Raw genomic sequence first — 12,844 nt, 5'->3', positions numbered from 1 at the left:
AAAACTCCTCTCAGTAAGGAATATCCATACATTGTTTTCAGCTTCCTCGCAGAGAATAAACAAGAACAAACCTTTCTGATGCACATCATACAGAGGAATAGCACTGCTTTGCTGTCCTTCCTTTACTCCTGCTATGCAGCAAGATCAGTGACCTGCTGGGGGTTGGATATGCCATTTTGTAGAACCACAGACTGGTTTGGGCCCCTTAGAAGGGACCTTAAAGCTCATCCAGCTCCAACCCCTGCCACGGGCAGGGACACCTTCCACTGGAGCAGCTTGCTCCAAGCCCCTGTGTCCAACCTGGCCTTGAACACTGCCAGGGATGGGGCAGCCACAGCTTCTCTGGGCACCCTGTGCCAGCGCCTCACCACCCTCACATGGAAGAGCTTCTGCCTAAGAGCTCATCTCAGTCTCCCCTGTTCTGGTAGGTTCAAGCCATTCCCCTTGGCCTGTCCCTCCAGGCCCTTGTCCCAAGCCCCTCTCCAGGTTTCCTGCAGCCCCTTTAGGCACTGGAGCTGCTCTCAGGTCTCCCCTTCAGGAGCCTTCTCTTGTCCAGGCTGCCCCAGCCCAGCTCTCTCAGCCTGGCTCCAGAGCAGAGCTGCTCCAGCCCTCGCAGCATGTGTCCTACCTCTTCTAGTAGCCTCTCCTATGAGCTGCTGTAAAAGTTGTCACTAATCTGCAGCTGCACAGGGTTTTTGTTTTACTGTTCAGTGGAAAGAGAGGCAATTACTGGGATGTAAGCAATGAACAAGTCTGCAGACTGGAGATGCAAGAGTAGAGGCACTTCCCTGTCCTGCCATGCCCGATATTCAGTGGGTTTCTTGATTCATATGTGGCTGCTAATGTTATGGCCACGTCACTGGGCATCTGGAGCTGAAAGAGCACAGCTATGTCATCAGAACTCTGGTTGCTAAATCCCTATCATTACTGGTTAGTATTGCTTGGAAGAAAAAACCTGTAGAAGCTTGTTTTAGCTCTACAAGCTTGAAAATAAGTATTTAATATATAAATAAAGCATGTTTGTTGCAGAGGCTCTTAGGAGAAAATGTAAACTCCAGTCAGGGGCTTTTGCAATTGTTTGTTTCTTAACTGGAGCCACAACTTTACAGCCTGGGTTTTTTTGGGAAGTGCCTCTTCTGGAAGAGGGAATGGTGACTTGGGGGGGGATTCTGCAGCAAACTGTGATCCTGCACCCAGGTCTGTTTCCTGTGTGCAGATGCTTGATCTGCAAGCAGTTTTATTTTGCTGGCTTTGGATTAAATAGGTACCCAAGAGTCTTGGTTGCTGTCAGCATTTCCCCCTGTGCTCCCTGCCCATAGGCTAATGCATCTGAGATCATGTTTTTCATATCCAAGTTAGTGTTGGCTTTGTATCAAACCAAAAAAACCTCAAAAGCCAAACATAATATTGGACTTGTTCTGCCTAGGAAGAAATTTATATAACTAAGTGAAACAAGGCTAAAACTTTTGATTTCTGTGTGTACCAAGCCTGCAAAGTCCTGGTAAAGCTGCGTTCATTTCACTGAAATATTGGGTCAATGAATAATGCTTTTATTTTGGCCTTCCAGAGCTTATGTGGAGAAGTACCTCCTGGAGAAATCAAGACTAGTCTATCAGGAGCACAATGAACGGTAGGTGCCTGGATTTTGCTTACGGGGCTGGTTTTGAGTTCTCTATGCATCGATAGTGTGGCACTGAGAGCTTAAACCCTTGTTTTAAGGGAAGTTGGTCAGGGGGGGTCAGGAATTTCATGGTCCTAACCCTGTGCTTCAAAGATAAATGATGCATTTTATATTTTGCTGTTTCGGGAGGAATGTGCTAACCAGGGAAAACAAGCTCCATTATTTTATTGATTGTCCTTGACTTATATTTTCCATTCTCTTCATGAGTCATGTCATATGGTATACTACATACCATTTGTTTCCTTGTGCAACTTGTAAGCTATTTAATATAGAATTTGGGGGTGGAGATGGTATTTTAGTTCTGTTTTACAGTTCCTTACACATTGAAGCCATCAGAAAGGCCTCTAGAGAAAGCAAAAACTATATAGACACAAATGTAAGCACATTGTTCTTTCCTAATTGCAACATCTGAGTTGTTACATACTTCTCTCTCAACTCTTATTACTCTCATTTTAAATAAATTTGCTGCTTCTGGTTGTCTTTGAACCTTTGGCACTTCTTTTTTTCCCTTTTGAGACAGATGTATGAGAGGTTTTCTTGAATGCTCATGAGCCTATCCCAATGTTAAATAGCCCATTCAGCCTCGACAAATGTACTCTTGAGTGTTGCAAGATGATTAAACTTGGTTCCTCTTGGAAAAGATCCAGCATAAAAGCAAAGATTTAAGTTTAGAACTGCTGCTACGCTTTCAGTGTTACACTGTGCTAGAGTTGTCTCCAAGTGAAACACGAGTGTCACTGGGGTGGGTTTAGTATTAGTAATATTCAAGTATTCTGAATATTTGAGTAGTCATGAAAATGGAGGCTTTTTCCACTGTCTTACAGAGCTGCAACTGCAAAATCATTGCTTTTTAGATGATAATAAGGTATTAAAAATAATCATCATCATTTCTGCATTGCAAGGCAATATGTTGGTTTGATTCTAATCAGAATGTAGGCATTGCACATGTTTCTGAAGGAGAAAGTGGTGATGTCAGTTAGGAATTCATTAAGCACATTCTAGGCCAGTGGATGTCCTTGGATGGAAAAGAGGGTTCTCATTCTCCATTACTTCATTTCATCTTTTACATCACAGCAAAGTGATGTCAAAGTGACTCTATTTCCAGTGTTCAGGCCTGAGTTTGGAAGCTGGAAAATCCAGTTCTGAGGTTCACATGCGCTCCTCTGATGAACACTGCTGTTTAGTTTGAAGTCTAACATCTTTCTTTTATTTGTCACCAGGAACTACCATGTATTTTATTACCTTCTGGCAGGAGCAAGCGAGGAAGAGAGATCAGCATTCCATCTGAAGCAGCCTGAGGAATATCATTACCTCAACCAGGTGGGAATACTATACAGGAATCTATTACATGGTCTTGCCTTTTCTACTGCTGATATTTAATGCTAAGAAAGAAAATCTGTGGAGTAGTAGACAACTAACAAATGTGTTGTCTTAATGCTTGACAGGCAGCCTTTCTCACTGGAGATAATTCTGCTTTGGCAATCTGAACACCTGATAATATGACATAAAAATATCAACATGGGCATTTTCCGTTTCTGTCCCCCAGCTGGGAAGCATGAAATATAGTGTGGGTTTAATTGTCAAAGGCAGAAATGGTAATGATTTACCTGTTATGTGTGTGAATGTCATCTAGGCATTAACGTCTGTTTGCTGAGTAGGAGAAAAGGGGAAGATGTGTGATGATTCTAGCAGCTCTTCAGGGTATAACACCTTGCATGAGGTAGTCCTAATCCTGTAGCAACATGGCTGGCAGTGAGCATGATCCTTTTAATTTAACAATAGAAGCTTAATCTCAAGAAAACCACAGCAACCACTGAAAATGTGGGAACTAAAAATGAGTGAGAAGTTAGCAACGGTACAATAAGCTCAGAGTTTGGAAAATGTGATTTCCTGCAGGTATTTAAGATGCACTTGTCCACTGATGCTGGTGAATGAAGATTTTATTGCTTTTTGCTCAAAAAAAAGAAAAAAAGGAGCAGGAATAAGTGAAAGAGTAGTTGCATTATAACTGGATTTTTAACTAATTGCCATTTTGTTGGAGCTGGAACAGAATTTAACCCATAAACTGGGGAGAAACTTGTATGTGCAACTCAACCCAAATAGCCTTTAGTCTTCCTAGAAATAGAATGTAATGCTGGAATATGCCTCAATTACCTGGGGCTTTATAAAGGTCTTTTAAAGCAGGTTATCAAAACCAGAATGTATTGTGATATTAGCAACTCCCACCCACTCTTAGCAGCATCAGGAAATTTGCACAGATGAGTGGCATACTCAGCTGAAGGCCTTTTGCTTGCCCTCATCGTGCCTCAGGCGTTAGCTGGAGAATGTGGTGGGATCTGCTCGACCATCTGTGCTGCTGTTTTGCAGTGGGAAGGAGCCAAGATCATTTGGATCCAATGTTTTGGATTCACAGGTTTTGTTGGGCAATCCGACAGTTTTCTGTTTTTGAAAACATTGCTTTTAGTTGGAGTCCTTCTGGGGTATTAATACCACTTTAAGGGTGTTCATATTTCAAGTCAAATTATAAATCCATGTAGAGTGTAGAACCAGTAAAAGTGAGATCTTTTAGGCTGAAACATGTATTTTAATCTAAATTAGGATGCTGTGGGCGAGTAGGCTGGAGAGTGATGCAGAGCTACATCCTGTGCATCAGGGAAGCAGACTCTGAACTTGCCTGAATAGTGTTTGGATAGTGGTGACAGCCTGAATTTTTAGGAATTTTATTACAATGATTTAAATATTTTTAATAATTAGTGTTAAAAAGACCATTTAACACAGCCGTGGGAAATGTCACCTTTAGATGTGTTCAGGCTATCATTTCATATTAAAACTGCAGTGATAGCTTTCCTGTGCCCTACAGGCAAAGGGGAGAAAGGAAAACAAGGAAAAAGAAGGAAAAAGAGGTACTGAAGGAATGGGAAAAGAAAATTTGGAAGCATAAAAGGGGAAAAATTGTAAAATAACCCTTGAGCATTTACAGTAGCTTCTTAAATGTGTGCTTGAGAAATCCCTTTTCCTTTAAAAAGGCCAAGAACGAGCTCAGAAATGAACCTGTGTGTAACTACAAATTAAATAGTAAAATGGAAAAGCTAGAAAATATTGACCCAGGCCCTTCAAGTCAAATGCTGACCTGGTCCTTGGATCAAGCACTATTTTAGTTGCCCCTGGTTCCTCAGTTCATGCCGTGTTACACAAAACAAACGTGTGTTTTACATTGCAGGTGAGAAATAATCTATTCAGTTATTTCACCAAAATGGGATGGGTTTTTTGTTGATCTGTAAATGCAGGGATCAGGTTTGTTAAAAAACCCCAACTCTAATCCCCTGAGTTTGGACAACTTCTCCATATTTCATACCAATGGCAGGTAAACCTTCTGTTGCCTACCCTGTAACTTGCTGACTGTTCTTTGTGACTTATTCACATTTAACCGTATTGAAATCAGTTGTTTGCAGGATTAGACCCTTAGTTTAAGTTCGTCAGGAGCTCTGGTGCAATGCATCTCTCCCTTCTAGGACTGGTCACTGACACATGCTTTGACTTCTCTCAACTCCATCTCTGTCTGATTGGAAATAAAGATACTGATTCCTACAAAGCTTTCAAGTGTGGCTTTCTAATTGGTTGGAGGGTTGTGCTTTTGCAGCACTTACGTGTGCCTAGAGCAGAGGTTGAGAGTAGAAACCAAAGAATTCTGGTCTTCAGCTGGATTTTTTACATCAATAGCTCTTCAGCTCTGGGTAAACTAAAGGGTTCTCCAGCCGTGGAGAAAAAGATCTTAAAATCCATAAAGCATGTGTCTTGAAAACACAGGAAGCAGGAATCAGAGCACCATGAATACAACAGCATTATAAATCATAGCTTAAAAACAAAACAAAAGTAAGGAGTGACTATCCAGAATAACAACAACTATTTGACTTGGAAGGTTGACGTTGCTGCCCTGGTTAAAGAGCAGGTTAGTGAGAGTTCTGTTTGGTCTGAACTAACCCGGTCTGCCTTGCTTTCAGATGACAAAGAAACCCCTCAGACAGAGCTGGGATGATTATTGCTATGACTCTGAGCCGGTCAGTACAAGTACCCGTGTCTTCTGTGTTGCTGGTGCAGGGCTGCTGCTCCTCACTTGATTTTGTTAGGTGCACCGAGACCTGAGCAGAAAATAAAGTCAAATTACATTTGACCTATTAACTACCCCTTCTCTTTCTCTGCCTCGCAGTGGTGTTGCTTTGTATTAGCTCATGACAATACAGATGTGTTTCTCTTGCCCTTTTTCGGTTCCTTCCATCTGGAAAGCTTCAACAGTTTTAGCAAACTATGGGGGTTTTTCCTTCCTTATATAATATGTAATGATTTATAGAAATTGTGATACGGCAGCAATGTGAAAATTAAATTCCTTTCTGCTAAAATAGCAATTCAATCTCTTGAAACCCATCAGTTCATGGTTGTAGCAGTGTGTATCTGCTCCCCAGCTTCCAGAGGGGAAAAAAAAAAGGCAAACCCCAAAACATCTCCCTCAGCCATCTGGGAGAAAATCAAATCTTGGTATTATTCAGAATGCAGAACCCAGCCCTCCTCCTAAAATAGTTCTGTTGACATGATCATCCTTTCCAAATGGATCAACCCAAAAAAGGGAATGGTGAAGCTTCTCCCCATTCCTCCCTGTGTAACCGAGTTGGAGGCAGTGGCTTCAGTTGGTGATGTGCTCTGAGTGTCTGTGTGTTCCGTGATGGTCTCTGTTGGTTTTGTCTGGCATGGGGTAGCATGTTTCACGTCAGCTGCATGTTGTTCCTGCTAATTTTGCCATGTGCTTAATGGTTCTGAACTCTAGCTGATGCATCTGGATCAGTAAAGAGGTAAAGTGTGAAGGGAGCTGGGTTTCACTTGGGCTAAGTAAGCATCTTAACAGCATGACTTCATTGCAAAATCCCTAGGAGGGGGAGAAGGAAAAGGACTTTAATCCCTCAGGGTTTAAAAATGTTGGCATCATTAATGCATCAGCATCCTGAGAGGTCCTATAGGAGTGGGCAGTGAAGAGCAGATGTTTTTCCATGTATCTCAGTATGCTTTACGAAGTTACAAAGACCTGAGTCTCTTAAGGAATGGGTTAGGACAACTCACTGGTGGAATTCCAAAATAAAACAAATCCCAAATTTGGTACTTTCTGCTGCAGGGGCCGATCATGCCCTGACAGCTCAGGCTTTACCATGATACAGGTCCTTATTTTGCACAGCAAAACTGTGTGCCATTGCAATTTGCTTATATTTTATTCTTCTTGGGATCATTTTTTGTAATATTCATGGTAAATCACATCTTGGCTTCAGTTGATTCGCTCTTAAGCATTGTATGGACCTCTCCCCATAACCATGGACTCAAACCCCTGCAGAAATCAGCTTTATAAAGAGCCTATTTATAATATCCTCTTGGAACTTCCCCTAGAAATCCATGGATTGCTCCAATGTGATGATAGTAAGCAGGGGACTTGCTTCTTCTGGAAAAGTAATTGCCCCAGCAGAATATGAGTGACAAGTTTGGTCTGTGAGCATGGATTTGTCATGTTGTCTGCCCTACTATCAAAGAAACTCCTTTTTTTTTATAATCATCATCCATTGATCATCCATTAGGAACCAGTACAGGGCTGAAACACTTACAGAAAGCATCCACTTTTTAGCAGATAAATTGCAAAAGGCCTTTCCATGCAGATTAATGAGTTTGGCAATTGTTATGTATTAATTAAATTGCTTTTAGCATAGATCGTGCTACTTCTGAGCTGTCTGTGGGGTTTTGCTGTTGACTTATGACTTAAGTTTGGCTGGCTGGCCAAGGTTGAGTTTAGGAGGGACAACTTTTTACCCTGATACTTTATGGTGTAAAGAACTACATTGCTCATGCTTGCCGATCTTACTGATACATAGCGTAGATGTCTTTGCTGCATTCCTTTGGATGACATGTACAGACAAACACCTTATACATCTCCTAAAAAGGGTCATTTTTAATGGTTTATTAATAAAAGGTGAAAGTGTTACATGCAGGCATGTTATTTTCTTGTTACATTTAAGACCTGATGTTCATTGATGCTGCACATGCTTTTTTATGGTTCAGTGTCTCTAAATTCACTTTGTTTATGCATTATTAAGTTGTTATGGATAAAGAAATGTTTTCTTGACCAGTTGACCCTCTCTGTCTTTCAGTTGAGGGGACAGGGCAGTTGTGGGGATTCTCTTATATTGAAATATATATCTTAAATGAGAATTTCTCACTTTAATCGTCTACTGCTGTAATGATGCTAAGGAGTGGAATGAAAAACTCTATCACTGATAGAGTTGTAAGGCTTTCAATGTGGAAGGCACAAAGCTGCTACTATAAAAGAACTTCATATATTCTGTATATATGATTTATTCTATGTACTGTGAGTACAAGTGTCTTGTCAAGTAACAGTTGTCACTTTATGACTACTTGGTCCCTGTTTAATGGTGTTCACTGTAGTATTCACATAACCCTAGTTAGTGCTGGCTTCCAGAATTATCTGGGCAAAAGTTTTGGGATAAAGTTTATGCATACATGCTCAGGGGTGAAATTTGATTTACGGGAAAATGACCAGAAGAAAATATGTGGATACAGCTGCTCAATCGATCATCACTGCAACTGCAGCTATAGGTTTTAATTAACCTGCCTGGATTAACCTGTAGAAAGTCTCTGTCTAAGTGTTAGTAAAACATTTGGAGGTTTAAAATAGCACTGTATCATATGATGCCCAATAAACTCACTTTGATTCAGAGACTGGGAATTTTTATAGGCAGCAATGGGAGAAAGTATTAAAGATGAGCTACGAAGTGAGAAGGAGTGATCAAAATCATCCCACGGTGAGCCAAAACAAAAGGAACTTGGCATTAAGAGTTTATGTATTGAAGCAGCTGTTATGTTCCCTAAATATTGGTGCAGGACAATATTTATTGGGTCCAGAATGTCACTGGATTTTCATGAATGTATCAATGACTGCTGTCAGGTTGGGATTACCTGAAAACCCCAACTGCTCACACACATAAACGTGTATAGACATGGAAATAGAAAATGTGAGTTTCAAATTCTCTTAGTGCTCACATTTTTAGAAAACTTCATGGTACTTAGAATAAAGTTTGTGAAAAGTAGATATAAAACTTCCCTTTGCAGGACTTAATTCTCTGATATCTTACATGAAATTATGTGAAGTTACTATTAAAACTGGATTTTGGAGAAGTTGTTTCAACATAGTGCTCTCTGGGGTCAGGTTATTGAAACCAAACTGCAGCAGGCTGTTGGAACTGGATGGTCTTTAAGGTCCTTTCCAACCCAAACCGGTCTGTGATTTACGGAGGAGGTGTAGTATCCTTTGAAAGACTGTCTCACTGTGCTGAATGAAAATGCAGTACAGAGGAAAACATTTATGTATGTGATGAATAATATTGTATTGAAATTTGTGCTCTCGCGGGCTTTTCCCTAGGGTCCTTATAGAAGCAGATTCTCCTCAAAAGCTTCATTTCAATTAAAAAATAAAATAAAATTAAAAATCAAACTATAAAAAAGAACATTTTCAAAAATCCACCTTGTACGTTCTCTTTCTACTATTTAAAGACAGAAAAATCTGCCTTCCCACTGCAGATAATCCTGGTCCTTTGTGATGTTGCATGTGTGTTTCTTGCTTTATTTGTGAATCTCCCTGGGCTGGGTGTTGGGTGTAATGAGCCACAGTTACTCCCCATAATGTCAGTGGGACCTTCTGGATATCTCATCTCCCAGTGCCAGCTTGGAAATGTTCTAGTTGCTGATAAAACACATGGAGATCACTAAATGATATTTATGAAGTGTTGACTTGGCCATCTGGACCTGTTCTCATCTTAATGACTCTCAATGCTTACTCATGCTGTTTGTACCCAACAGGACTGCTTTTCTGTGGAAGGGGAGGACTTGAAGCATGACTTTGAGCGGCTACAGCTAGCCATGGAGATGGTGGGGTTTCTTCCCAAGACTCGCAGACAGTGAGTTTAGTTTCCATATTAATAGCTTGAATATTATATTAATCATAGAATCACGGAATGGTTTATGTTGGAAAGCACCTTAAGATCATCTAGTTACAACCCCCCTGCCTTGGGCAAGGACACTTCACACTAGACCATGTCACCCAAGGCTCTGTCCAACCTGGCCTTGAACACTGCCAAGGATGTGGCACTCACCACTTCCTTGGGCAACCTATGCCAGGGCCTCACCACCCTCCATAATAAGTGAGGTAATACACCTCACTTGAGCTAACATAACTGTGGTGCTCTATGTAACATATCAGATTGGTGAGAAGGAATAATTGGAGAGGCGCTGGCACAGGGTGCCCAGAGAAGCTGTGGCTGCCCCATCCCTGGCAATGTTCAAGGCCAGGTTGGACACAGGGGCTTGGAGCAAGCTCCTCTGTGGAAGGTGTCCCTGCCTGTGGCAGGGGTTGGAGCTGGATGAGCTTTAAGGTCTCTTTCAACCCATACCATTTGAACTACTTGACCACTCATACAGCAAACTGCCCATTGTTACTGTAGTTGACAGTTGTCTTTATGCAGATGGAGTATTGGACAGTAATTGACAGCATGAATTGTCATGCCTTACACTGCATGTCATGAATCCAGATCCTGGTTTAATCAGAAATCCTGATTATTAATCATAATTAATCCTTTGGATATAATTCCTGATTCTGTAGACTCATTTCCAACTGGCCTTCATCCACTAACTCACTGGAAGCAGTGGTTGAAAAACAGGTTAGGTTGGAATAGCACCTTCCACTGATCGCAAGAAATTATGTGCTTTGTATGAGGGTTGTCTTCAACCAAACACATAAATTAATTCCCCTCATGTTGATTATTGGCTTGAAAGCCTTGAGTAGGTTTGAATGAATTTTGCAGAAGAATTAACCTCAAAGTGAGTATGATTTTGACATCCCAAGTATTGCTGAAAATCGCATCAGGAGCTGGAACACAGTGAGAAACCTTGTGCTTTTTAAAGTTACAATGTTCAAACAAGAATTTAATGAACATGGTTCCTTTTTGACTGAAATCCTGGAGGTTTATGTGGGAAGAGAGAATTGCTGCTTTGTATTCATGGCACTTGAAACCCTGTTCATCACCTTGGGTAAATGGCGTTTAAGGTTCTAATATATAATTATTATTCTTTTTCGTTTTCTTCTGGACTGCGTGGTTTACCTCCTATGCCTTTAAGCACCATTTTTCTTGCTTTTCAACATGTATCTGAGCCAGCAGTTAGAAGCAGTTAACTGTGAGAGGTTGTTCTGCCTTCTGCTCCACCAAGAAATTTTCACCCAGATGAGGATCACAGAATCCCAGACTGGTTTGGTTTGGAAGGGACCTTAAAGCTCACCCAGTTCCAACCCTTAAAGCTCACCCAGTTCCAACCCCTGCCACAGGCAGGGACACCTTCCACTGGAGCAGCTTGCTCCAAGCCCCTGTGTCCAACCTGGCCATGAGCACTGCCAGGGATGGGGCAGCCACAGCTTCTCTGGGCACCCTGTGCCAGCGCCTCAGCACCCTCACAGGAAAGAGCTTCTGCCTTAGATCTAACCTGAACTTCCCCTGTTTCAGTTTGAACCCATCACCCCTTGTCCTATCACTACAGTCCCTGATGAAAAGTCCCTCTCCAGCATCCTTGTAGCCCCCTTCAGACACTGGAAGCTGCTCTGAGGTCTCCACGCAGCTTCTCTTCTCCAGGCTGAACAGCCCAAATTTTCTCAGCTTGTCTTTGTATGCATCTTTTCCATAAGCTCATCCTTGGAACAAATCAATTATGACATTAAGACTGCTTTTTCTCTATCCATTCCACTCACATGGATACACCCACTTCTACCATCAATCTGTTCCATGTCAGCATGCCTCCTTATCTTTCCAGGATCAGGTTTGAACGACAAGGGTTTTCTAAAGCCTGCTTAGGGAGCAATAATGGAGTTTAACTGGCAGAGTGAAGCAATCAGTAATTGTCAGGACTGAGCAGAGTTGGATGTCACAGTAAATTCACACTTTTGATTTACTGTGCAATAACTTTTCTTGGCACACAAGTTCTTGTATTTCTCTGAGTGGAGTTTGCTTGTCAGAAAATACAGAGGATTCTTTGCTATATGAACAGGTTTGATCCGCTTGGTGCTGTATGACTCTAGCACAAGTAAGTAACAACCTTCAGCTGAGGAAAGAAAGAAAGGACATTTTAAGTATTACCATACTTTATAAACGATTGTTTATAGCAAAACCTTGGGGTTCACCTTTGTGGAAGAAGTTACAGAAGTGAAATATTTGTAACAATATCCTTGTAATTCATGATAAAGAATCAGTATCGCTGTTTTAGAGATAAGGAAGGACTGGCTTGGAGAGGTGAAAGTGTCTCGTCCAGACAAGCTGGTGGCATGGCTAGGAAACAGATTTGCTTTCATTCATTTTTAGCTCCCCAGAGACTGCAGAAATAGGGACAAACAGGGTTTGTAGCTGAAGTCAGCCATGACTTGATTGCCTCAAAGAACTATTTTTCTTTTGAGGAGTGAGGATCTAACTTTAAAATGACCAAATTTCCATCCCCCCAGGGAAAAAATAAAATAAGAAATATTAGCTGGATAGATTTACTTGAAGTGTAACAGCTTTTCTTTGTCTCAGTATGCTTATATGTTATAAGCACTAAAAAGCACAAATGTTTTTTTTTTTTGCATAGGCTTCCTACCTGGGACTAGATCTGAGAAGATATTAAATACATGTGCCAGGGACTAATGAGTTGGGTGTCTTGAGTCCAATCTCCCCCTTAATTCAGGCAATTGCAGGATAGATATTTAATCTGGGTATCCTAGATCATTGAAGGATTTATTTTGTTCCTTATAATGTGGGGTGTTATTTTATAGCCTTCCAGTGTCTGAAGGGAGCTACAAGAATGCTGGAGAGGGACTCTTCATCAAGGACTGCAGCGATGGGACAGGGGTGATGGGTTCAAACTGAAACAGGGGAAGCTCAGTTTAGATCTAAGGCAGAAGCTCTTCCCTGTGAGGGTGCTGAGGCGCTGGCACAAGGTGCCCAGAGAAGCTGTGGCTGCCCCATCCCTGGCAGTGCTCATGGCCAGGTTGGACACAGGGGCTTGGAGCAAGCTGCTCCAGTGGAAGGTGTCCCTGCCTGT

The 12,844-nt window shown here is 41.5% G+C and overlaps 1 protein-coding gene across 1 annotated transcript in view; it reads left to right on the top strand.

Annotated features, from left to right (window-relative positions):
• MYO9A (myosin IXA) overlaps positions 1-12,844 on the top strand; it is a 185,822-nt gene that overhangs the window by 66,698 nt on the left and 106,280 nt on the right. Inside the window, exons 4-7 of the mRNA XM_034066356.1 lie at positions 1,568-1,630; positions 2,902-3,001; positions 5,683-5,739; positions 9,587-9,684. Coding sequence (XP_033922247.1) covers positions 1,568-1,630; positions 2,902-3,001; positions 5,683-5,739; positions 9,587-9,684 — 318 coding nt within the window. The remainder of the gene's footprint in view (positions 1-1,567; positions 1,631-2,901; positions 3,002-5,682; positions 5,740-9,586; positions 9,685-12,844) is intronic.

The sequence above is a fragment of the Melopsittacus undulatus genome, chromosome 9 (genome assembly GCF_012275295.1).
Source record: "Melopsittacus undulatus isolate bMelUnd1 chromosome 9, bMelUnd1.mat.Z, whole genome shotgun sequence".
NCBI lineage: Eukaryota > Metazoa > Chordata > Aves > Psittaciformes > Psittaculidae > Melopsittacus > Melopsittacus undulatus.
The sequence above is the reverse complement of the archived record's forward strand: the minus strand, read 5'-3'. Positions and strand labels throughout refer to the sequence as shown.